Raw genomic sequence first — 27,364 nt, 5'->3', positions numbered from 1 at the left:
CTCAACAGGGCCTGCATCACTAACCTTATCATGATGTTTTATTTTGCTTACTTTAGTTTTCTGGGTCAAAAGAATTGAGTTGCAGAGTTATGGCGATAGTAAATATTATTTGTATGGTGAACATAGTTAGGAACTTTTCTGATCTTCGTAGTCTTTGTTTTATCTTTTTTGTTTTTACTTGGTCGTTATTGTAGGAAAGAGAAATTGGATTTTATATAAGGTTTAGATTTTATGTAATATTAGTAAATAGTAGCTGGAAACCGTGGCTTCACTTACGTGGTATCCCAGCTGAAGTAATTACTGTACCAAATTTAATACCAATTTAGTATAGTAATAACTTTAGATTCCAAGAGAGGTTTTGCGTGAAAGAGTTACAAACATCTGTAAATTTTTACAAACTTTTTGTGTTTATAATATAAGTAGGGCATCAACAAGATATTAATATTTTAAAATTAACAATTTATTCTTTTATATTTTCAGCTTGGTGTCTCTCCAATCACTAGAGCTAAGAGAAAATCTATTGAAATCTCTACCAGAGTCGTTAAAAAACCTAACTAAGCTAGAACGGTTGGATCTCGGCGATAATGAAATTGAAGCACTGGTGAGTTTTATATTTCCTTAACATGTCAGTTAAAATTAAAATAAATTTAGGCTTGAAAGTATATTAAAACCAAACTTTCTTGGTTATGGTCTTGGTGTACGCGAAATACATTCATATTTTTATAGGTAATACGAATTTATAATAATGTGTCATAATATTTTTTTTTAGCCTGAGTTTATTGGTGAGCTACCCGCATTACAAGAGCTATGGCTGGATCACAACAAACTTCAGTATTTACCCTCGGAAATTGGCAACTTGAAAGCTTTAATTTGTTTGGACGTTAGTGAGAACAAGCTAGAGAAGATTCCAGAAGAAATCGGTGGTTTATGTTCCCTCACAGATCTGCATTTATCGCAGAATATGCTTGAAACTGTACCAAATGGTATTGGCGATCTGGGAAAGTTAGCGATATTGAAATTGGACCAAAATAGATTACATACGTTAAACGAGAATGTTGGAAGGTAACTATCATAATAATTTGTTTAGTAGTGATGGCAATGATTGTCTTTTGTTTAATCTTACCAATTAAAATATTTGAATTGAATTCGGCTGGAATTATTTGCAGGTGTACAAATCTACAAGAGCTTATATTGACGGAGAATTTTTTAATGGAATTACCGAGATCCATCGGGAATCTTAACGAGTTGACCGTACTGAATGTGGACAGGAATTCACTGGGCGACATACCGCAAGAGATCGGCAACATGACCCTCCTGGGAGTGCTAAGTTTGCGAGACAACAAGCTCACCAAATTGCCAAATGAATTAGGAAACTGCAAATCCCTCCATGTTTTAGATGTAAGCGGCAATCGGTGAGTAATCGGGTCACGAATTGTATGTGATTCTATTGTTTTAAACCCAAGTTTTTACCCATGTGGATCCCCAAAGGCTAGTGAGAAATACATGTCGTAAACTTCTTACTGGTACCATAGGAAGATACGAAAAATATATAGATAAATGCCAGTATATTACTGCCATCTATTTTTCGTCGTAAATATAAGAGTGGTTTTCCTGAATGGCTAACGTAAAGCTTGCATTATGCAGGAGTAGGTACTTCTCTTATATAATAATATTGATAATATTTCATTCGATCCATTTGACATTCTCAATATGAGGAAAAACAATTGCCGAAATAAATATACAATGCAAACAATTGGCAAATAAGTAATTTGGAGATATTTTCATCTACTAACTGGGGGCGTTATAATTATTATGGGTACTTCTCGGTGTAAATTAATTATTTTATTCCTTTACAGATTACAATATCTTCCATATACGCTAGTGAATTTGGAGTTAAAAGCGGTGTGGTTATCGGAAAACCAGGCTCAACCCCTGTTAACCTTCCAAACAGACAGGGACGAGACAACGGGAGAGAATGTGCTCACTTGCTTTCTCCTGCCGCAGCTCAGTTACACACAACAGCCAGGTATCGATGATTGTTTGGCTGGCATACACCGTCGCTTTGCTGTGATTTTAGTTATCATGAACGATGCGCTGTAATTAGTTCACTATTTTTCAATAGGAGATAAATAACAAAAATAATAATAATTCACGGACTCCTTTTTGCGTGACATAAATGGAGTGATAATTAAAATACTTATATAATTGATTTAATGTGTTCTATATTGATACATAATTGGTTGTCAATTAATTGGGTTTTTGATAAGGGTGTACAGAAAAGAGTCATGGTATTAAAAAAGAATGAAAAGGTATTTATTGAGAAATCTATATGGCGAATCAACATGTCATCATCAATTTAATAAATTCATGATAACTATGGAGTCAATGCTTTGGTTGCTTAATCAATATGCTTTACATTAAATAAACAGTTTTAAGAATCATACTAATTCATGACACAGTATAATATAATATGAAATCATGTAAAGATAGTTATCTATCTGTATATATACAATAAATGAGACATATATAATAGCAGAATTAATTATAATATATAGTAGGAAGGCCCAAATCTTCCTGTTCTTAAGGCTGTTTATATTAGATTTTATTTTTATACTATCACGTCACTAGCGTTATCTAGACGAGATACACAATCTTAATGTTCTATACAATATGGTAAAACAATGCCATGTATGCAAATGGTATTATCTGTTTTATGCTTTTTGTGCTTTTTCTTTAATTGTGCAAGAGTCTGTGTCTATACACTTTTAATTAGGTCTTTGTTTTGGTACCTTGCTGTATCAATAGGTATATTTGATGTGATGAATGATATAAAATTAGTAACATTTTATATAGTCAAATTGAACAATAGGATAATTAGTAAGAGAAAAAAAATACACAAAAATAAATATCCAATTGTTGTCTATGAAACATGCTTCAAGTCAAGTATTCACATTATTTATATTATAATAAAGGGACTATGAAAATAAATCGCAGTGTATAGGCACCGACTGGTGTTTGTTTTGTTTTGCCGTGTAAATACTAAACGTCACTTTTGACACAACACACATAGAGTTGGAACACACGTCAGAGGTCGGCAGTGGCACGTGGGTCAGGGAACACAGATTTAATTCTCAGTCACAAGAGCTTGATAGGATAAGAGGTAAGTAATGTATATAAATATGGATTTTTCAATATCGAAACACAATTCACAGCGCCGCTTTTCACACGTAGTGTAGATACCTCGTTTAGATTGGATATCCTTAGACAATTCAACTTGAAATATATTTTTCTAAATTACATGTTTAACAGAATAGAAGTAATCGGTATTTTGGATCATTCAAATGAACACTAAAGAACTTCACTTTTGGTTCTTCGTCTCTTATCCGTAAGTTTTCACATATGCCTACTATACAATGTTTTCCAGGCAGTGGTATTTGTCAATGTATATTGTGTCCTGTTAAATGTTGTGTTGTACGTTTTATATGTTGTCTCATGTCCTGGTTTTGCGTATTATATTTAAACCCTAAAGTACTGTAACTAAGCGCAGTCCAATGCTATTGTTCTTTAGATCTTGGCTAATATAAATATTTACTACAAAATCATTAAATTGCAATTCTAAAATGTCATTTCATATAACAGAGTCCACATTTTCACGAGACCACGATTCTGACGACGATTGGGAGGAAAAAGAAGCGTCACGCACTATTTCTGTGAAATTCAACGAAGACATGCCGGAAGCCAAAGAGGTGAGCAAATGCTGTTGTCCGTTTCTTTTCAGCGGTAGATCGTTTCGTCCACATAGAACTGTTGATATCAATGTACCTTTGTGCGTACACAACACTGGCTATGCAATCAGAAACCAGTATAGGAATGTTAGGAGTTGGTTTAGCGATAGAGTATTTTCCAGACAAAGAGCATATTTAGCGCTAAGCTCTATACTAGTAGCGTTGGAATAAGATTTTTTATTTTGTTTAATAAACAGTATTATTTGTAAGCTTTATCTTTAGTTTAAATTTGTATTCATTATTGGTTGTGTATACCCTGTGTTATATTGTTTCAAATGTGTTCAACGTTATTTTATTTTAAGCCTATTTATTTATTAATTATCCAATAAAACTACGTAAATGTTTTGTATGTTTTATTTTAACAGCGTGTTGTATTATTTAGATAAGTATAATATATTTAGTTTTAGAACCATAGACTTATATCTATAGCACAATGTATTATTTCCTAAAACCAAATTTATGTTCGTATTAGAAACTCAATACCACTTCTCCTACCAGTTTTCCTCAAGAATTTACACAAACATCTCAAGCCCTATATATGTAGAGAATCTTTTATTTTCTTTAACAAAATAAGCTACACTGATACCATTTTATTAGATCGTTAAATATTACTGTAAAGTGTAAACAGTTAATTTAACACTAAGTCGGTATCATCAAACTCAATGGAAAATTTCTATTTGTAAGTTTTACTCTAATTGTAGAGCTCTTTAATAATTCCTTGATATGTTTTGTACTATGCAATTACAAATCTTTATATACGCTTAAGTTATATTAGTGTTACCACTGTACAAAAATTTAAAACACATATATAAGTGCTTCATAAATTTATAAATTGATATTAAGCTCTTACTATCATGCTATGTATTCAAATATCCCTATATGTTACGGGAGAGGTAATGAATAACACAAACACAAAAGGAACGTTTTATTCAAGTTTTTGTATAGATTTTATTGTACATACAACGATTTGTACGCACCGAGTGCGTGCGCGTACGTCGTGCGTGCGTAATTCTTTCGCCGAGTCAAGTATTTAATTTCAAGGTGACGTCGATACAGGAAGACGAAGAGGCGTCCGATTCGTTCTTCAGCACGCAGATGTTAGGGCTGAGACGGCCTTTAAATGTAGTTCGCAAGCTAGTCACCACACAGCGGAGGAGTTCGCTGCAGAGACTATCTTTGTCTATAACTAACCTCGCTGAGGTACACTACGTTGGGTGCATTCACAAAAGTTTTCCTTGTTTTATTTATAGTATTTTTCGAAATGTTCATAGGCAATTCTTTATGACTTATTTCGAAAAGAAGCATTTTGTTTTGTAATTTTTATCTCGCTATAATATTTTGATTTGAAATGAGTTACATAATTCCAATAAAAATACTTTTGTACCTTGAATTCATGCTTTCAAATACGTTATTTTAATAAGTGAAATACAATTAACTAATACTAATTAGTATGTAATACAAAGGGTACGTTTGTAAAAAAATATTATTATTATTCCATTGGAGTCACCTTTATTGATATGTCGTTCGTTATATTTGAACAATACAATCGAGGTCATATAGATTAAAAGATATGGATCCAATTTCATCTATATCTGTAGTCGATACTAAATTACTTTGTGAATGCACTCGAATGCTGTATGCGCTGCCTCCACGATGCATTTAGATTTATCAATTTATTAGATTTTGCTACCTAGAAGAGATGCTGTAGGATGAAACAAAATTAGTATGCCTCTAAAATTATTCTAATTGTATACACATTATAATTTTGCGGATGTTTTACTTAAGCACATGTTTTGCAATGCTTTACTCATTTACATTGTAGATATTTAACTCCGTTATCAAACTTAAGATAATTTTTGTCGCATGCACTTACAACGTTTGTCTTTAGTTCGTGATCATATTACACAATAAGACCGGGTAAACAAACATGAAACATTTACATCAACATGCCTTAAATTTATCCGATTTTTTTGATATACTTACAAATTTTTTTTCACATTGAAAACATTTAATAACTATCTCCGTTATATATAATCGTTAATAGTAAATCAATTTAAATCAATTTTAATTGTAAAAAGGATACGAAAATCTTCATTTAATCATACATTACCATAGAGCGTATCACTACGTGACATTCTCGACGTTACAAGAACACACTGTTTGCACTGCACTTATGACAGATAATTGAAGATCCTAAGACGTCCCAATCGTACGAAGGTAGAGTGCTGTGTGATATCATATCCTCTGATTCACGCTTAGTTCTGTTCCACTTGATGAGCTTAATAGGCTAAACGGCAATTATAAAATTTTGTGGGCATAAAGGTCACCTTACTGACTGTCATATGAGAGCACTATTGAAATATGTATTGTATGTTAATATTCACATATATGCATTATATATTGTAAGAACGAAAAAGACAAGATTTAAATATACGTCTTACTTTGGCAGTGCGCGGGATACAAATACATATTTGTTAATTTTATGACATTATGTGTGCGTCATTTTATCATTTTCACGTATTCATTATGTTTACACAAAACTGTGTGCAAATTTATTTTCTGTGGTGTGTCAAATGCAAAGAATATTCTTGCACACATTGCATTTTCTATATTATATAGTGTTGTAATTTGTAAATTTATTGTTATATTTTCATATTATTTTTATAATTTCTAAAAGTACACCGTTAAAATTTAACAAGATTTCCACAAAATGTTATATTATTCGATTTGGTGCCTTAGCACATGCCACCTATATATTGAATTAAAATTCTTATAACAGTACATTTCAATAGAATCATCTTTCGATCTATTGTTTTTCTAATAGTTGCCTCGTTTGCTTTTGTTCGTGGTGTGTGTGTAGGAACCATAACACAGTCGTCAAATGTATAGATATTTTACATTATTCATAATTATAGCATGTGCATGTATTTTTCTTATATATAAGTTGTTCTTTAATACCGCATTCAACATTTTAGATTGATGAAAATTAATATTAACCTGTAGCCTTTTTATGATGTAGGGTTGCCACCTGACTGAAGTAAAAAAATTTTTCAGTACCATTTTTAAAACTTTTCCACGTAAAAATTTGTACCAACGGGTGGCACTCCTAGAAAAGTGTCTTAGCGCTTTATTCAATGCAATTTATGTTCAATAGACGCCATTCGTCCGGCAAAACACACCTCACCCGAAGGAGTTGAAGGCGAAAGCTGTGAAACTGTTCACGAGGACACCGGAGCAGCCCGCGCAAACGAACGAACCGCCAACCACTAATGGGATTGTCGCGTCGCCGGAACCCGTGCAGACGATTACGGAGATTGTTGAAGTATGTTTGTTATTTTTTTGTTTATGATCTGTAGATGTTTTTGTATATGGGGAGTTTGCTTGCCAATTTCGAGAAGAAATGATAAATCGTGGGTATACTTAAAATTAGAATTTTTTGTATGTATCTTGGAAACTATTCGATGATATTTTCATCTGCACCATTCGGTATATTTACTATTCTTTGTATTTATTGTGATTTAGAATGATTGATTGGAAATTTGATTATAGAACATAAGATTTTATTAATTTTGGACAATCAATGTTATAATATTATTTTAATAAAAGAGTTTAAAATGAAATTTATCAACAGCCACCGCAAATACAGCAAACGACAGTGGCACCCGAAGTTGCTAGGGATGAAGATAGCGACAGTCAAACAGCTCAAGATAAAGAGTCATCTGAAGATGAAAATGACGACAACGACGATTCTGACGAATTGGAGGTAGGATATTTCATGTGTTTTGCTGCATTTGAATAAATTAACCCACATCGATAAATATTTATTAGAAATTAGATTGTAGGTAGTTGGAGAGCATTAATTTTATGGAGTACACTTATGGCAGTTTACTGGGTAGCATTTAATCGCATTGATCCCCACCAATACTGCATTTAATTAAAGCAAGATAATAACTAACACATTAAACTGCTTCAGAACTAATTTTACTAAGATCGTCGAGGGAAAGTTGGGGCTCTAGGCTTTTCTGTTAACGTCAAATGGGGTCGGATTAGCTTTCTAAATGATAAGTAATAATTAGGTAGACATTTTCTTCGACATCATCTTGCAATTATAATAAATAACATTTTCCTTTGAAAGTTGTCGATTGGTTTTGCTTTTAATTAGCATCAATCGCTGGTGCTTGAAAATTCTAGGCACTGTGATTCAAAAGCATATGTAATGTTCGTAGTAGTGATAGTGGCAAACTTTGCAATGATATGAACTTTAGCATTTAATATAATGCCATATAAAGTTCATCAAACGCTATGTTATGAAGGGATTCTATCTATATTTGAGCGATAGGAGAGATAGTTATTATAACTCATAGTTAAAGTTTACGGTTACGGTTAAGGTTAACGAAACCGAAGAGAATTGCCGTATTTTATAAAAAGTTGCTGGAGGGCGTCGACATTTACGATTTATATTCCCACAAAATTGTTGACATATGGTTTTATAAGAATTTTATGTAGGTAAAAAGATCTACTGATTTTATTAATGCGTTTATAAAAGTAGTATTGATTGTTGCAAGAAATAAGTGCGCACGGTCACATGATTTTGGGATTTTTAATAAGAATGTTTCAGAACATGACTTGGGGCTCATACGTTGTATATTGCATTATACGTCGTTAATAATTTTCTTTTTAAGGAATGGTTTCAAAATAATCAAATTCAATGGAATATTGTAGAAATCGTTAAAGAAATACGTAAGATTACTAGATATTCTACGCAATATAACCCTTGAATCGCTCTTCTAGTCCGAAATGCCATATTTAGAATACGTGTACCGTTATTGCTTACAAGGTGTTCAAAGTATGAGTCCTAAATGTCACGTTCCGCATATAGCAAACGTTTGTAGAAGCAATTCCGCCCCAAACGCCATTTTCGTATACTACTTTCCGTATAACTTTAACACCGTGTACAACGTTTAAGTCCCAAACTGCCCGTTCCGTATATATCAAACGGAGCGCTGTGTTTCGCTCGCGTGTACCGGTATTGCTTCTACATAGTGTGCAAAATGTGAGTTCGAAACGGAATGTTCCGCACACGAGCGGCGGTATCGCTTACTAACCGCGGGCGTGGGCGCAGCGGGGCGGGCGGCGGGTAGCGTGGCGCGGGGTGTCCGACCGGGCGGCGGCCCCGGCGGGCCGGCTGCACCGCCGCGACACCCCGCACCATCTGAAGAACAAGCGCGTCAACCCGGTGGACTCGGCGCGGGCGAGGGAGATTATCGCGCAGGTGCATACGCATGCTTGGAACTTCGCTTGCGGTGGCGTGATTTGTTGTTGGGGCCATGTTAGATAGAAACTGAACAAAAGTATAAAAGATGTTGAGTTGAGCCCCCCCTTATCGCATTGGAATTCCTATATGTATGTTCCTTCAAATATCTAGGCAACACTTTAATGGCAACTCTGAGCACCACATCATGATCCGAGTCCTGGATATTTAGTCGGTCTACCAACATATTGTTACGCCACTGCGCTTGTACTAACACTGATATATTTTGCACATTTTTTTAATAACAAATTGTCATACGTTGTCGCATTTACGTATAGTTAATGAACGTTAAATAATCAATAAGCTGAAAGCCAATACTTTTTTTTGTTTTTAAGCGTAATTTTTTTAAACGCTTATTACTGAATTAAAAAGTACTCATACCAGTTTTCGTCAACAAAAAATAAACATACTTTCATTATAAAGGAAAAGTTCTATGTAAAAGTAAAAGGTCATTTATGTATCAATGAAAATACTATTTGAATTTATTGCCCATTGTAGCCAGAAAGCCAATAATCGATTTATCAGAGAAGATAAAAAATAATAGCTTGGGTGTGTCGAATTGTTGTTTATATTAAATTCTGTTATTCACCGAAGAATTAACTTTCTATCAATCGCAATGAAATTTAAAATCTGGTTTAAAATAGTGTTTTACTTAATTTTTAATAGTGGTTTACTTATGTACATGAAAATATGTAGGATACATATATTATATTTTGACAGTAGATAATTTTTGCACCGATTGAAAAAAGAAAATCGCTACATGTAACGTTCCGTTCTTATAAGTACAGTTAATTACATTGTCGTAGATTGACGCTCACAAAGTAGATTGCAATCGTGGGCTTTTCATCATGATGGCTATCTACTAAACAAACTTACTCCGCTACGTACGCGGACTCGCGAAAGGGTAAAAGCTGACTTTGAAATTTCTTACTCGTTCGAGAACAGCAAAAACAATAGAGTCGTGAGATCGCATATGTATATCATGGATTATTGTGTGTGACACCACTTGAGAAATTACTCGTGTTTGTTTTTTAGACGCGCGTTTAATGTTGTGTAAAACAAAAAAAAAGTCTTTGTCCAAAAAGTGGGTTAGATTATAGCGTAATAAACAATAAATCTTCCGGTGGAATCGTTTCTGTGAGTGCGACTGACTGACTGAAGCGTGGGTAATTGTTGGAATACGGCTGTCACGGGCTGGTGCGCGGGCCCTCAAGCACATCGCTCGCGGCAGACGTATACCCTCAGTGACGTTCGCAGAAACCGACTTGCACACCGTTCGCATCATGCTCCTTTTGCAATCGATCGATAAAACTTTCAAATGTAACTTAATTAAAACTTAGTTGAGTAAAATGAGGTGCTTGAAAGCGGCGGGAGGATGGCTAGCCCGGGTGAGATACGACGAAAGATAACGCGACATTTAAAACAAGATTTCAATTTAGATCCGGGCAGGTTTTGTTTGGCTTCGTTTTTATTTATTTTGTTCGTGTTCATTGTAATTCATCATGTTCACCGGAATTTCCTTGCATGCTGTAGCTTAAAAGGTCAAACTTGGATAGTGTTATGAAGAAAATTTATTAAAATGGTGCGTTTTCGCAGGCTATTAAGAAACGAGAACAACCAGAAGAACATAAAACGGATAATGAAGAGGAAGTGGACGATGTACCTGATGGTGAGTGGCTTTTCTTTCTTTTGTTAAACATGAGACGTTTCTCAGAGCAGAACTTATAATTGCTACATTTTTATTTAGAAACATAAAATAGCCATGCGAAATTTCTATAAGGTGTTTAGTATTTTCAACAGTCTTAATATAAAATAATAAAAATTATGTGACTGGATGTACTAATCAAAAAGTGATTTTATATATTTTTGTTATTACCGGCATCGATTTGAATATTATTAAAGCTCTTAAGAATCGAGCATAAACAGTAAAAGCATTGATATCACATATTAATAATTAATATTAATTATGATGGAGAAATATAGATAAAATAAGTAAATAGATGAACCATACGCAGTTTGAGAAGTATCTCTTTTCTGTTCTGTTATTGTGTGAAGAAGACCTTTAACGCGTAGATATGAAAGTATCGCCGTGTATGGTGACATCGGTTGTGCACGATGCGCCGAGATAAATCGTTGCGACACTTCACGCGGTCGTGACCACATTTGTTCTGTGGGATCACGAGGATAAATTAACTTAGTTCATGCCTCTAGATTCTGGTACATTTGTGCACGAAACATTATCTTTTGTGAGCTCTTTATGTTTGTAAATAAACCGTCTGTGACCGCTGTAGATGCTTGGAGCCATGTATGAATTGTATTGGATTATTCGGATTTATCGTTTTATGAAATGCAATAAATATATAATTTAAAGTATAGATTAGTCAAAATTGTTAAATTGTCCATATGCATGCAGTCGTCCTATCGGATTGTGGTCATTTAAACGTACATAATATTAAACAGGGACTTCGTTCCCCATTAATAAAAAAATATCTGTCAAATGCAATCTCATCAATCAATAAATTAAACCTTATCATGGATATAAAAGATAAACGTTGTTTTATTTATCAAGGTTGTACTTATGGGCTTTAAGAGCTAAAAATATTTGCCATGGAATCAATGAGGCAATGTTTTTCATTCGCAACGTTTTAGGGCATGTAATCAGTAGGTATCGTAACGTTATCAGCTTATCTAGCCCACTACGTGCCATATTGCTACGTATGGCCAGTGTGTCGTTTACTTTTGATAAGATCGCGCCGATTTCTGCGCTCATTAAAACGATTTAGTGTCCATTGCGTGCATCAAATAATGCATTAGAAAATTTAACCTTCGTGTGTGATTCTAGCAACTCGTATGCGTGGGCGGCACGTCCACGTCACGATATTGTTTTGGTTGCATTCGCTCAAAAATAGTTCGTTCGGACGCATTCTCGCAATATCGAGTGACACGAATATATTCAAATAATATTTCATAATGTGATTTTCAATGCGATTTATTCTACACATGCGCATATATAAATAAGTTGAATTACCAGTTGTTATACTACAATTAGTGTTTATTTCAATAAGAATTATTCTTGGACGTCAATTGTATGCACAGGGGTAATGTACAGATGTATAATAAATAGATCATATGAATACGTAAATGTCGTTTAGTTCGCTCGAAACGTCGATCGTTGAAGGCCAAGTGAAGCTATTGTTGTTGTAGTTGGTAAATATTGTCATGTGATCCATGTCTCCGTTGAGCTATACTTATGCTATACTTGTGTTCTACGGAAGTCGCGATCTGCTCTATTAATTGAATGGTTTGTTTGTAATCCGTTAGTTTTCTGCTTTCTCTAAAATGTAAGGAACGTTAGTTTAAATTTTTGTTGTAGTACAAGACTCGTGTAAAGTTTTTAGGTTTTAAGTTCTTGTTCGGACTTTTATTATTATTAGATATCTATATCACAAAATGTGATGAATACTTGCATGTTTGTAAAATCAATACTAAAATCTCGACTAAAATTTAATAGCATGTTAAATTACTATCGTGTAAGGACTTTGTAATATATTATTTAATATCATTAACCTTACCAACAATGTTATTGAACTAACATTATCTTATCAGAGCGACAAAAGCGATGTAAGTTCGAACAGTGGTCAAGATATCCTTTGCCAAGAAAGTCGTATAATATTTTTTGCATAATTTAAAACTAAGCTCTACCCAAGGAATCGTTTTGCACGACTTTCCCATAATTATTATAGTGAAAGTGTTCTAGAATTAAATTATTTTAATTGTTATAGTGACTGTTTGCACACACATAAGCAAGTTATATTTCATTTTATGTAACTCGCGAGAAGCAAGTTATACCTAAATTTGTTCGAGTAATAACAAACTCAACGATGGTAAACGTGTTTTATGTTCATGAATCGACATCACGAATTTTCTCCTGTCATATTTGATTGTCTTCCATGTCGGGCCTCCATCTCTTCCGCGAAGCGAATTGACAGTACCTTTGTCTAGCGATTAGATGAGATGTTATGAACAAAGTTTTAACCTCAATTAACTCTGACAACGCTGAGCTTGTTCTCAGTCTTGTGATCATTTACTTGTACATCATTATTCATTTTGTATAAAGAGCATCGCAGTCATTTGCTTTCATACTATACTCTGTATTTTATATTGCTTAAATGCTACAATTAATTTGCTAATAGAAAGTGCCTTCAAAGTTGACAGATTCACACGGTAATATTTTTAAGTTCAAACAATTAAATAAATAAGGTTATATACGAGTATAGAAGCTATGAAAGACAAACGTTTAGAAGTGAAATTAAGTGTTCGGAGTGACGGGTCTTTGAGTCGGAATAGTGCGAGAAGTAGTACGAGAAGTAATCGCAGCAATTTGAGCAACAGTAGTAGCGGCCTGCCCGTGAGTGAAATATTTGCGACAGACCGTTATGCGCCACCGCAGAATAGAGCTTTTGATATATTAGATAAGTACCGGAGACAGCCGCAACAGTACGGATATGCGTATCCGGCGCAAAGCCTGCAAGCTCTAAACCAGTATGAGCAACCGAGACACGGACGTTTCCCGGATAGGAACAGCGCGTATGTTGAGTACGCGGCACCGTTAAGAGAACACGGTTCGGAATACCCGCTCCGGGCGGTGTATCCGAGCTATCAGCCAGTGTACAATAACCCTTCAACTCAAATATACGGCACACTACCACGCAATGGACATTACATAGAAGATAACAACGCCCAAGCCGCTGCTCATTATACCTTACCGGCTAGAACAGCTCGACGGGTTCGCATAAGTGAACTGCAACCTACTGTACATGGATATGGTACGTTGAATACTAGCTATGCAGAATTAGCGTAATTAATGACTGTTACATAACATTGTATGTCCTATACATTAATTATGTGTTAATTCGTTCTTATTATTTATTATTTATAAGTACTTTTACTAAATTATAGTTCAAGTAAACGATAAATTCAAATATGAGTAATAAAATTTCGTAACTGTAAAATAAACTTATAAATTCCAGTAGGATATCTTTGAAAACGTTTAAGATATCAACATTTTACTTCGAGGAGAAATTGGCCTTAGAAAGCTGCTTTGAATAGAAACTAATCTTGTCATCGACCTAAAGCTTTACCATATCTCATGAATTTATACAAAGATGCTATTTATAAAATCATAATATTGGAAAGATAGAAGATAGCCTTTGACTTTTGCAAAGAATTACATTATAAATGGCGATTACATTCCAAAATATGCGATTGTTCGCCGAGTTTCTTTGACAAGTATATGATACTAGCTTTTCGCCCGCGGCTTCGCCCGCGTATAATTCGGTTATATCGCGCGACATGGTAAGGAATATTTTCTTCGTATTAAAAAGTATGTTTTGTTCTTTCCCACGTTTAGCTCCATCTACATACCAAGTTTCATCAAAATCGGTTTGACAATAACGAACTTTCATACAAACTTTCATCCCCTCTTTCAACCCTTTCTACCCTTTTTTCGCGATAAAAAGTATCCTATGTCCTTTCCCAAGTTCAGTTCTATCTTCATACCAAATTTTGTCAAAATCGGTTCAGTGGTTTTGGCGTGAAAGCGTAACAGACAGACAGACAGACAGAGTTACTTTCGCATTTATAATATTAGTAGGGATGAGAGTTTTTTTCATTTAAACTCTTAAATTATGTCCATAATAATTCGCGATACACAGCTCATATCAATTAGTATTAAATTATTTTATATAATTATTTTTATATCAATGACGTCATAGCGAATCAGATGCAGGATACTCTTTGGTAGATAGATATTTCTGCGTGTTTGCATATATAGGACGAGATGAACCCTCTAGGGACGGACAACAATAGAAACAGGGCTCCCCGGGCAGTGGTGCGCTCTAATGATCCACAACAGGTGCAAACCGCCTCCGTCCCACAGTTCTTTATGAGCTTCTTTATGATACACTCATTCACTTTCATAGCGTTATTTTGAGTGATCTTTATTTAATGAGTTTCATTAACATGGCCGTTACAAAGTCAGCTGTTCGCGGTATTATGTGTTCGCTTATGGAATTCACATTCAAAGCAAGTAAGAATTTGCTATTAGCACAAAGCACTTATTTCTAACCAATCAGATCGACTTACTTTAAAGACATGTTCCTAATAAACAAATTGCCGTTATACTTTTGTAGCCCTCGATCATTCTTTATCAACGTTTTGGTATGTGCATAGAGCATACCGGTTTTCGAAGGTCGATGGCAAAATAACATCATTTATATTTTTGTTTGTGACGCCTACAGCTCTGTCACGTCGAACGTTTTTGAACTTGCGTTGACTTTTAAGTTTATTTAAAAGAAAGCCACAAATACTTCGATAGATATTGTATTTATACATTTATAGCACTCCTCCAAATAGCGTTTATCTATGATCAATTGAAACAGTATTGTTGCATAACATTTAATCTGTAACAACTTGCGTATAAGAAAAACTAAACTTAATCTTTTCCGTTCTAAAATATTATTATGTCGTTACTAACCTTATCAGATAGAAAGTGCGGTAACTGTAGGTGGTCTTTGCGAGCTGCATGATTTACAAACATAAACAGAAATATGGATAATACAAATATAAAATTTTATTATTTGTACATTCAACTTTGTAACTTCTAACCCTAACGGTTTATATTCGAAATTTTGTTCGGATGTTAAAGATCGACAAATAGAGGTATATGCATTGTTCGGGCGAACTTTGAACGTGATCTCTTGCTACCTTGAATAACAATCGCATTGATAGCAATACGACCATTTAACCTATGCGGTGCTGAAAGTTAGCTATTGGCGTGGATGAGTTTTATGGTTTGATATTTGCATGTTCATGAACCGATCGAAGTTCAGACCGCGACCGCCGCTGGTGAACTTAGCTCGAAATAACGTTACCACCCGATTTAATTTCAACTCAGGTTCATATTGCCTTCGGCTCGTAAAGGTCGAACACGTAATGTCTCGTGAGACAAACGATTCCTTGCTATTATCTTAGTCAATGTGAATGCTATTGGAATATTGTAAGTGACTACTATATAGAATTTTAATTTCTGCACGCGTTGAATTTTTTTATCATATGCGATACTTGAACTAGAAATTATTATGGTCAACATTTCGTTATTTACTCATTGGTTCTGTAATTTTTATTAACCATCTTCGTTTGCTCTAAAGGTACAAAGATGAGCATTCGATTCATAAATAAAAAAAAAAAACTATTCAGCACACGCATTTATCTACATATACTTCAAAACATAATAATGAAGATAGAAAGGCTTTTAGAAATTGTGTCTTACAACATGACTACCTTATATACAAACTATTTATTTAAAGTGCTCTAATACTCGACTTATAGAGTGGATATTAGCCTATTGAGTAGGCGACAAAAATGATTCCATTAACCATATAAGTACCTCGTCAATCATGTGACAGCATAGCAAATTACTAGATATTACTTTCCAAGTCATATGTTAATGTCAGAGATCGTAAATTGGGCGATATTCCGACGTATAAAAAAGCCTTTCGCTACAAAGTAATTACTTTGATATAACACTCGTACATTCCTAGTGCTTTACTAGATTCTGAGTTCGAAATGAAAACATCCGGTTCATTTTGTGATTGTTTGAAATATTGTAACAATATAAATATGTTATTTTAGAGAACAGATATTTTTATGATGTTAGGTCAATGTACTTTATGGTAAGTTCTTTATTGAGATATTCGAAGTATTACTTTTGTGTGTAGTAATACTCAACCCAACAACAACATACGTATTTATTGAAAATATCATTGGTTAAGTTATTTATAAAATGTCTTGGTATTATGTTTATCTTCTGCTATATTTATCATTTCACATCGGTATTTTATCTAAAAGTAATCTGAATACGCATTCAACGTCCACCTTTTGTGTCTGAATGTACCTTTCTCTATTTCATTCCATCTGTATATAAATCAATCTTGTGGTAACTATGCCCTAGAGTTTCTCCCATTGCTCGGGCCCATTGCGGACCGGTAGCCAAACCGCATACGTTGTGAATAATCAAAGTGCGGACGCTGTGGGGTTACTGCGGTTAACACCCGCGCCTCTGTCGGATCTTGAAAGCGAACCTGTGAAATGAGCTATTGAAGCGCAACCGTCATCTGATACCCTATAGTTAAACCGTGTAAATTGCACTATAATTCCATTGCAGATAAAAGATTACCGCGTCATTTTATACTAGTCTTGGCGGAAATTCCACTTTAGAATTGTTTATGTTGGATCCATTTTCTTCAATAGTTATTTCATAGAATTACACTTTAACATATTTTGATAGGTTTTATACTGGTAATATCGCAATTGTTTGATAAAACTAGCAATTAAACTAATCAGAAAAAAAAATCTTTAAAGTACAACTCAATAACCTCTTGCTTTACAATAGAACATAATAGAGCCATCAAAGTCTCACATACGTACAACTTTTTATTACTTTATGATGGTACAATAAGTTTGAGATACGGTACACGAATACAGGATATCAATTTCACATCACGTCCAGTTACGAAACAAAAGCGTCTCTAATCGTACGAAATTCTTCACAAACGACATCACCGATCGTCATACCGTTATGTGGAATATAAAAAACCTTAAAAGAAAACCGAGTGCCTATTAAGTATTTTCCCATTTATAGCACATCAATAGGTTCATGAGACCTGCGGATGTTTTGTTTTAATAATTAATCATGAATGAGGTACTTATTAGAAGAAAATCGCTTTAATTATACATGCAATAAACATTAACATTTGAAACGATGAATAACAGTAAAGTTGCCAGTTAAATATTCATGCAACCGCCAATAACAATATATTTCATCAAAGAATTTCAAAAGATATATAGTAAGTTTCTATTTGAATACAAATTACAATTTACAATTCGCTAAGATATATTAATATATTCATGCGGAAGTATGTAGATCACCGCGCGGTGAAAAGTTTAACCGTTAAGATCCTGCCTTCTAATAATAATCTCTTAAGCTATCCTGGTTTGTAGTTTCTAGTTTCACTTGTAAATTGTTAGGTCCGCTTGTAACTTGCCCACTTAATATAACGCGCATGTTAATTCTTAACGATGTGTGTTTTAACATTTTAATTTATGTTAAGTATTTGTTTAAAATTTGTGTACTTAATTCTTCTTGACGTATTGAGCAGCGATAGATTTCTATATGAAGACAAAGGGATTTCATGAAGGAAGTGAAAGGGTTTCGTGTCACTAATGCATAAAGGAAAACATGTATATGGGGTGTGGAGTTAACGATTTCGTTCCACGACCTGCGTGTTTTTCGAAAACTGGACGCTGGAAATTTGCGGTATTTTACGAATATCGATAAAACAATCATGACTTGTACAATTAATAGTAATTATGGATGCATCTCCATCATGCACGAAGGCAGAGCTCACAAATAACAGACATTCAACACGTAGTCGATTGAAAGTATCGTAGCGCTGTAGTAATGATCTAATGGCGATAATGGGTAGGTAACGCAAGGGTAAAATAAAAGGAGTTGTTATGCAGCAGGTTGCTTTCTATTTTTAATCGAGGGGAGAGGTCGCGGGCGGACGCTGGCGCCACAGCCTCTCATCTTGGTGGTGCTATTGCGCGCATTCCGTCATCGTTTGCGCCCCGGGCTGCGCGCACACACGCGACCCGACGTATCATTGGTGCTACATTGTTTATACTTTAATCTGACTCACTATTTACGTCTCACTTTTTATATAAATACAAATAATAAAGTTTCGCGTGTTCGATGTTGGACAATGACCGAACCGGTATGCGTTAGAATAGGCGGCCGGTGCATAGCTGATTGATGTTAAGTCTTCTATATTAAGCGACGGATCCAGTCTAGACTCGTGCCTACGACCGGGCCTTTAAAGGAAATTTAATAGTACTGGTTTTAAATCAGGAAATGGGTGTTATAAGGAGGAAGAAGCGTAAGTTGTTTGTTTATTGTAGCTTAAATATCAGTTGATAAAAGTTAATGCCTTTCAGAATTTTTATGATTTTACCATCGCGTAACTTTTTTAAATATAACTCGTGTGTGTACATATCAAATTTCAATATTTAACTTTTCATTGATAGGAAACATTAAAATTAAAATGAGTGAACGTACGAAGTTAAACTTATTTCTGTAAAAATATTTTTGTATTTAAAAAGATGCTAGTTGATTTTTTAAATATTCTTAAATCTTAGATATCTCATTGTTGATATAACCTTTTTCTACTTACATATTTTTAAAGAAAAGCCGTAGACTTATCATGAATCAATATAAATTAATATCTATACTAATATTATAAAGCTGAAGAGTTTGTTTGTTTATTTGAACGCACTAATCTCAAGAACTGCTGGTCCGATTTGAAACATCTTTCAGTTTTAGATAGTCCATTTATTGAGGAGGGCCGATGCCGGGGCTGCGAAGTTCTTGAAGTGTAATCGAAAGCAATATATTACAATCAGTTAATTCGATATTATTTCTTATTTCACAACAAAGCTAAATGAGCCGCAGGTGCTAATAATGACATTCCAATGTGACAGGTGATCAAACTGATCTTATTTTAATTCGTTAAAAAAGTACGGTTTAAGATCTGTGTATCAAATTACACTAATTAAATTTCTTAGTTATTTTCCACAACAAAATGGAATAATTTATTGCTTGAATACATTGGATAACTATTAAAAACCTTCACATAACTATTATCTTGATAGAAATTCTTTAGGCTCAATTTCTTAACTTAATTAATGTCCATTTGATGTTTTAGCCTTTCGTTTTGCTTAATTCCAACTCTATGAATATTTCGTAGTTCATCTTATTTTATCGTGTACGTTATTTATGGTATTACCAACGCAGAGACTTGCGTAAGGTTCAAATGATATACGAGGCAGATAGTTAAATATATTATTGTTGTATAATCTATGAAACTCATGGATCGTGTAGATTGTGGTGTATGGGATGGTCTGCCGCATTCATTCAATAGGGCACGCGTAATAACAAATGTTTTTAGTAATTGTGGGACAGGTGTGAAGGTGAAACAGTAGTTACTCGCGATGCAGTCATAGCTCGTACATTTACACTTAAGGTTCTATTTCGAAACTGCGTAAAATGTATTCGTTTGTTTTGATGATGTCATCGATGTGTGGATAAGCGTCAAAGAAAATACGTAGATTAACGCATATACGAAAATAAATGTGTAAAGTACACGATAATTGAACCATTGTAGATATTTTTTTATTCAAAAATATAATATGATGAGCTTCCTACGTGTAACGTATAAACTAAGAAGCTGTATCTTTACAATATCCGATTTACTAAAGCCGAAACATCATGCACTACTAACGATACGTAATTCAAGGGCAAAAAATGTAAGGCATGTTGAAATTGGTCGCGCAGTTACCGCTTTATTTTTTATTTATAACTCTTAATTACATAGAAATTAAAATTTTATCGATATTAATGTTCACACTTCCCTGTAATTTGATACAATTTAAATTAGATATATTCACTTTGCACCGGCTGAATGAATGTCATACGGCTTCGGAAACAGTAGCTGATCGGATGGACTTCCTGGAAATTCTACCTTCGTTTAAGTTTTGTATTAGCTTTCTAATTCTATTATGACATTTATGTTATAGCGTCTCCTTTTTTTACGTCTATTTTATTACATTCATGTTTATTTTATTTATTCAAAATTTCTCGTAAATGCTTAAAACTTATGCTAAATAGCAATATGTAAAATAGCACCACGAGCAATGAGTCAAGGTCAATAAATTTGGTCAATGCAAAATTATTGATACGATGCGTGATAAGAACCTTAATCATGTTATTCAACCAAAGCGATAGTAGATTTCCTCAGAGAAGTTTGCCTTAAAATAAATGTCAGTAAAGAAATACTAGCTATTATGTATGACCGTATTCAATACTATTTACGCTATCGTGGTTGAAGTAAACGGTAGAAGCTCGAAACGTTTTGCCATTAGTTACAGCAATCTTCATTAGATCCAATCGCACTGTTATTTGATTTAAACCATCGAATATTATATTTAAACTTAAACTATCTACACTTTACGCTGTGAAACTGCACTGTTGAATCATTTTCACTCATTTACCGTCTTTTAAATTGCAACCGATTCGTTAGTTGGCCTTTTGTTACATGATCGATAATAGTGTAATTCTATTGACTTTCTCCTGTCCATTTCGTTTCGATTGGCACTAAATTACCATCATTCCTATAGAAGTGTTTCCCAATGAAATAAGACTACCGACAGATAAACGATGGTCACGAATCCTTTTAAGCATCACGATTCAGCTGTGGGATACAATAGAGTGTTGTTATTCTGTTATATCTATTGGTGGGGTGAAAGTATATCGACTGATTGGCCATTGTAGGGACAGGACACAAACGTTGGTCTGGATCATGATTTCTCAACTCCGCGTTCATTTATCTCGACGTTTGCTGATTGTCGTGCGAACAGCGCGCTCATTTGTTATTCAATTGAATTTGCTCTGCATTCAAGATGCGAGGGAAGAGAAATGTATCCGCGATACAAAATCTTTCTTTGAACTATCAAAGCTTTCGTCTAGAAATAAAAGGTTTATTGTGGGGAAATTTGCATTGTTTTTGCCTTGCATGTTTTATTAGTTCCATTCTCAGATTATTTCTTAGGAATGCTATAAAAATATAAATTATCACATACTGTGAAGGATGTGTAAAGGCGAATATTATGTGTTATATGTTACAAAGAAAATTTCATTTAAAAAAAATACGTTAGTTTTAATACTATTATAATTCTTTTGGTACATCGTTTACAGTATAAAGGAACATAAGCAACGCCTCATTTTAAAGTCTAAATTATAGCATAACGAATTTAACGAATGTTCAATATATATTCATTATTGTCTTTTGTATAGAAAATTCTTTTGACATTCTTCATTTTATGTTTCATTCGTGAGTATGGTTGTTAATGAAAAATTTGACCTTGTATCCTGCAGCATTCGCGGCATCCTTGAGTGCATTAGTTAACATGAATTATCGAGAGAACAGTAATTACTCTTGTAGCGTACCCTTTGTAACACCCACGTTTAATTATCGAGGGGACAAGACCTTGTTCGCTAATTGCATACCTTCCTGGTAGTAGGGCAGGATTAAATTTGCGTTTATATACATCACATGCGCTTCATGTTATGAAAATATACACAAAATTATACTAAAATAAAACCATAGTTTATTAAGTTAAATAGTTGCTAAACTATATTAGGGCATGTGTTTATTATTAAGAAAGCATATACATATATTTATCTGCAAAATAATGCAAAAATAATGTATGCAAACGTACATATATAGAGATACCTTCGTATTTACTAATGCGATACTTTTGTTAGTATACGAGTCGGTAATAACTTTTTCATTGTTTTAAAGTTTCACCTATATAGTATGATGAATGTCCTTCGATATTTAAATAATTTTATTACACATACGTAAAATAATAAAATAATACTCTATTGTTTAAATGAACATACATCACATGGTAATCACCGTTTACGTGACTAAGTTATTTTAGAATGAAATTATTTCCTGTAAAAATTTGGAAAACAATTTAAAATCATTTAACTATTGATAGTTGTGTTTCTTATTCTTCCTGGCTTATAAATTATATTTTATTTACTGGTTGTTTTCTTGTCTGCAACGTTTGCACATTGCGAATATTAATCAATTGTTGTTTATATACATGTCAAGGCATTGTTATAAGGTATCGTACCTATATTAGATTAAGGATTTATTTAAATAAAATCAAAGCATGGCCTAAATGTTAAAGTTTAGTTAGTGAATCGTAAATATAATAAAGAAGTGTGTGTTACAGGTGAATCAGTATCGGACCGTCCGGAGAGTGAAGCGCGTATAGTGAACGACCAGAAATGTATGGAAGTGAGGATAGCGCGGGCGGCGGGCGGGCTGGGGCTCAGTATAGCGGGCGGGAGAGGCTCCACGCCGTACATCGGTGACGATGAGGGCATCTTCATATCGCGGGTCACTCCAAATGGACCGGCTTATTTAGCTGGACTGAGGGTATGTACGCCTTTTATTGTGAAATGTTCTTTGTCTAATATCTATATATATAAAATTCTCGTGTCACAGTTTTCGTTGCCATACTCCTCCGAAACGGCTTGACCGATTCCTCCGAAATTTGGTAAGCATATTGGGTAGGTCTGAGAATCGGCCAACATCTATTTTTTATCCGGATATTCCTACGGGAAACGGACTTACGCGGGTGAAACCGCGGGGCGCAGCTAGTCTTATATATAAAATTCTCGTGTCACAATATTAGTCTCTATACTCCTCCGAAACGGCTTGACCGATTCCTCTGAAATTTGGTAAGCATATTGGGTACGTCTGAGAATCGGCTAACATCTATTTTTCATACCACTAAACGATAAGAGTAAGGCAGAGTAGCGTTTGCCGGGTGCAGCTAGTAATGTCTATATTTTTATATAGTTTTTCTTCAAAGTTTATTTATTACAAAGATTGAATGAAAAAAAATAATAATAATGATCAATATCCACTATAACAACACAATATCCACTGATAAATGCTCTGACACATTTACAAAATTTAATACACAAATACATTAGAAATATCATATAACTGTTGTAACAAATGTTAACACACAACTGTTGATATGGTTAATTGTGGTGATTATCTTTCCGGGAGTAAAAAAAAGTAGGAAAACAAGAACTGCAATACTGCAAGTCGATTGTACATTAAGATTTCGAGTTCTTCTCAGTTATTTTATATATATGCGTCCAATACTTGAGTTTATAGGAAATGACTGCTATCTTGATTTCCGCACTAGATTTTAATCATCATTGAATGTATACAATACACAAATGCGAATATTCTAGTTGTAAACGTAATTTCCAGTCAAAACTAGTCTTATCTTGATAAGAATATAATTGAACACAACAATTACGGACATGATGTCATTATTTACTTAAATCCATTATTATTATCACAAATAAGAATTATACCTAAGTGTAAAATCGATACACATTCAGAGATAAGAGATGCCACACCTGGAACCAGAGGTAACATTGAAGATAGCATTCTTATTTCCTGTATTATGGTTGTTAGCACGTTGTAAAGGGCGCGCTCGTGACTGCATTTCACTTATTGCTTGCAGGTTGGTGATAAAGTGCTGTCGGTGAACGGTACGTCGGTGGTAGATGTGGATCACTATTATGCGGTGGAAGTACTTAAGGCCAGTGGGCCGACGCTCACTTTGGTCGTGACCAGGGAATCACCCACATCGACGAGGTAAGATTGGACCAGGTGATTGAAAAATTCCAGTGCGCTGGGAAAATTTTAGGGTGCATCATAATTTAAAAGTGGATTGATAATTTATTTTATTATGTACAATAGTATATATGTATACGCTTTTACTCATATAATAATCATGAGATAGACAATAATCACACTTTTTGAAATAAAAATCGAACCCTAAGCCTTTCTGCGAAGCACTAGTCATTTTTGTTATATTAAATGATTTGTGCTTGTTTCGAAGCAGATTAGGAATTGCTTGATATGATAAAAGAATGATTGTATTGAATTTCATTGTATCATATCGTAAAAGACATTATTTGTCTTCCAGCATAGAAGATAAATATTGCAAACATGTGTTGATGATGGAAGTACTCGAGAAATTGGTCTGAAAAATTATGTATTTTGAACATCGTCAAAAATAAAATTATATTAATGACATATGAATAAAATATTTTTCGATCTTCTGTACTGTATATTAAAATACTAGAAATTCCCGACGGAAAGTCCAATTAACATGAGGCACAAGAAATTATTATGTGCAATGAATTTAAACTTCTCAGTCTTCAGATATTTTGCTTAGGTATAATAATATCCCATATTTCACAATTATACGTAATTTATCGATGGGAAAGTCATAACTATAAATGTGGAAATAAAAACATATACATATTGTGGGCAAAGGCCCAAAATACAGGTAATTCAGTTAAGTCTTTAGGCACACAATTAATGATATCATAATTCATTAGTACTATAGTATTAAATTTAAAATTTTAAGTGATAAAACAAACTCTTTTAATATAACTTTATTTGTAGAACACACAGCCGCGCGGCTAGCGGCGCGAGCCATCACTCAGTATCGACGGCAGATACCGTATCGACGCTGGAGAACGGACAGGTAATAACATTCCAGCGCTATCTGCTATCTGCTATCTGCTATCAGCGCTCGTGGATCGTGATGCAAGCACGCCACTCGCGGGAATGACGAGATTTAATCGATGTTTGGCTTTCTAGTTTTTAAGTTTTATTGAATTTTTTGGTGTATGGTCATTTTATAGCCGGTAATCATATGTGTTAAATGATTACTGTGAACAAATTACATTCGATATATGTAATGGACTTTTCCGGCATTTGGTATCTACTATGTTATACGAAATTATACGTCCGAAATTCAGTACATGCTATTGTACATGCATCAAGTATTTTTATATAATTATAACTACTATACTCATATTTGTAATATAAGAATAATATATTTTTTTATAAAAATGGTTTCTATTGCTTCTATTGCGTATTCAAATTTAATTGCTAAAAATATAAATCTGGTACGAGACAAACATCATTTCGAATTTATAGTTGTTTGTAATTTACATATCTGTAACACGAACAATTTCCCCCTCCATCTCAGATACCAACCGGCCGAGGCGTAGCCAACAAGCCGCTGATCATCAGCAACCAGTACGCGCAAGAGCTGGAACCAGAACAGAAGGAGCACGTGATACACACGATAGTGACTACCGTCTCGCCCGAACCCTCACCGACTCCGGCGCAGTACCAGCGGCTGCAGGCTTCGCCGCCACCAGCTACGCAGCCTTATGTACCACCCGGTAAGGATTTTATGAATCTTAAGGTTTCCATTGCAAATGGGAAGGCAAAAAAAAATAACAAAAATAAATAAGAAAACAAAACAAAAAACGAAAAGGATGTTATATTTTGGTTTTAGAACCCGTGGAACCTTTATATGGTCATTATTATTAAAAAATAACGATCACAAGCTTCCTAAATAGTTTTTTAATCAAGTTTCACTTTTTTATTCATTATACGACTAAATAGAAATGCTGTAATTCTATGTGTTATCTTAAAAGAACATACGTGTACAAAACAATATTAATATAGAGGATAATTTGCACTACAGCACCCACTTCTACGATAAGATAGTAAAACTCCACTCTTACTATAGCTTCATTATATGAACGTTTCTGATATTGTTTCGGTTTTACTGACACCAGCAAATAAGTTGCTATATAATAATTGATATCACAACTCATTGCGATATTTTATAAATCGATTCCAGCGTACCAGCAGAAGGTGCTGGTGCACACGACGCTGATCCGCGACGGCGCCGGGCTGGGGTTCAGCATCGCGGGCGGGCGCGGCTCGCCGCCCTACCGGGACGACAGCCACGCGCTCTACGTGTCGCGCGTCTCGCCGCTCGGCGCCGCCGCCAAGGACGGCAAGATGCTCGTCGGCGACCGCCTCGTCTCGGTGCGCGTCTCTCTCTCTCACTCACTCTCGCTCTCACTCACTCACACGCACACAATATGTTGTGATACGGAATAAAACGATATCAAATATTAAAGCTCCAGTATCTGGTTATTTTTAAAGAAATACATAGGACAAAAAGGATTTTGGATATAATCGTTCTAAGATATATGAAATAAACATAACAACTCAACTTATTTGTCATTTGTACTTTACATATTGAATCAAATAAAAATCTAATTGTATACTTTTAATGACTATTTTAAATAATTTACAGATAAACGGCGTCGATATGGATAATGCAACCCATGACCAAGCTGTAGCCATGCTCACAGGACACGAAAGATTTGTTAGGCTCGTCCTGCAAAGAACTATCACGCCAGAGCAAGGTTTGTATTTCTGGAATACATTAAGAAGTATGAAACTAAAATGTACGTAATGAAATAGTAACGTTCATATATTAGATATATACGAGTAACGTTATACAGTTTGTTTTATCAATGTAATACTTATTATATAAAAATGGATTATAAAGTGACCAATTAATTTATATCAAAATTAATTTTTAAAATTTCAGCGGAGATACTATCGAGAAAGTCAACATCGGAAGAAGTGAGAGAGCACAAAACAAG

General features: G+C 34.3%; 1 protein-coding gene across 18 annotated transcripts in view; it reads left to right on the top strand.

Moving 5' to 3' along the window:
• The window catches only part of LOC119836651 (protein lap4), a 74,955-nt gene that overhangs the window by 27,637 nt on the left and 19,954 nt on the right, over window positions 1–27,364 (top strand). For 13 of the 18 annotated variants that reach the window (XM_038362160.1, XM_038362177.1, XM_038362091.1 and 10 more), the window contains exons 4-19: window positions 481–601; window positions 770–1,062; window positions 1,167–1,412; window positions 1,857–2,026; window positions 3,071–3,160; window positions 3,640–3,746; window positions 6,940–7,107; window positions 7,417–7,548; window positions 8,908–9,057; window positions 10,693–10,765; window positions 23,017–23,222; window positions 24,334–24,467; window positions 25,287–25,368; window positions 25,879–26,077; window positions 26,545–26,735; window positions 27,010–27,121. In XM_038362160.1, the coding sequence (XP_038218088.1) occupies window positions 481–601; window positions 770–1,062; window positions 1,167–1,412; window positions 1,857–2,026; window positions 3,071–3,160; window positions 3,640–3,746; window positions 6,940–7,107; window positions 7,417–7,548; window positions 8,908–9,057; window positions 10,693–10,765; window positions 23,017–23,222; window positions 24,334–24,467; window positions 25,287–25,368; window positions 25,879–26,077; window positions 26,545–26,735; window positions 27,010–27,121 (2,474 nt within the window). Of the gene's footprint in view, window positions 1–480; window positions 602–769; window positions 1,063–1,166; window positions 1,413–1,856; window positions 2,027–3,070; window positions 3,161–3,639; window positions 3,747–4,761; window positions 4,986–6,939; window positions 7,108–7,416; window positions 7,549–8,907; window positions 9,058–10,692; window positions 10,766–23,016; window positions 23,223–24,333; window positions 24,468–25,286; window positions 25,369–25,878; window positions 26,078–26,544; window positions 26,736–27,009; window positions 27,122–27,364 lie in introns of those variants that run through there. The other 5 variants (XM_038362074.1, XM_038362048.1, XM_038362065.1 and 2 more) reach the window with 4 other exon arrangements.

This window comes from Zerene cesonia, chromosome 3, assembly GCF_012273895.1.
Source record: "Zerene cesonia ecotype Mississippi chromosome 3, Zerene_cesonia_1.1, whole genome shotgun sequence".
Classification (NCBI taxonomy): Eukaryota; Metazoa; Arthropoda; class Insecta; order Lepidoptera; family Pieridae; genus Zerene; species Zerene cesonia.
Note: the sequence above shows the minus strand (reverse complement) of the source record. Positions and strands in the feature narration are given on the sequence as shown.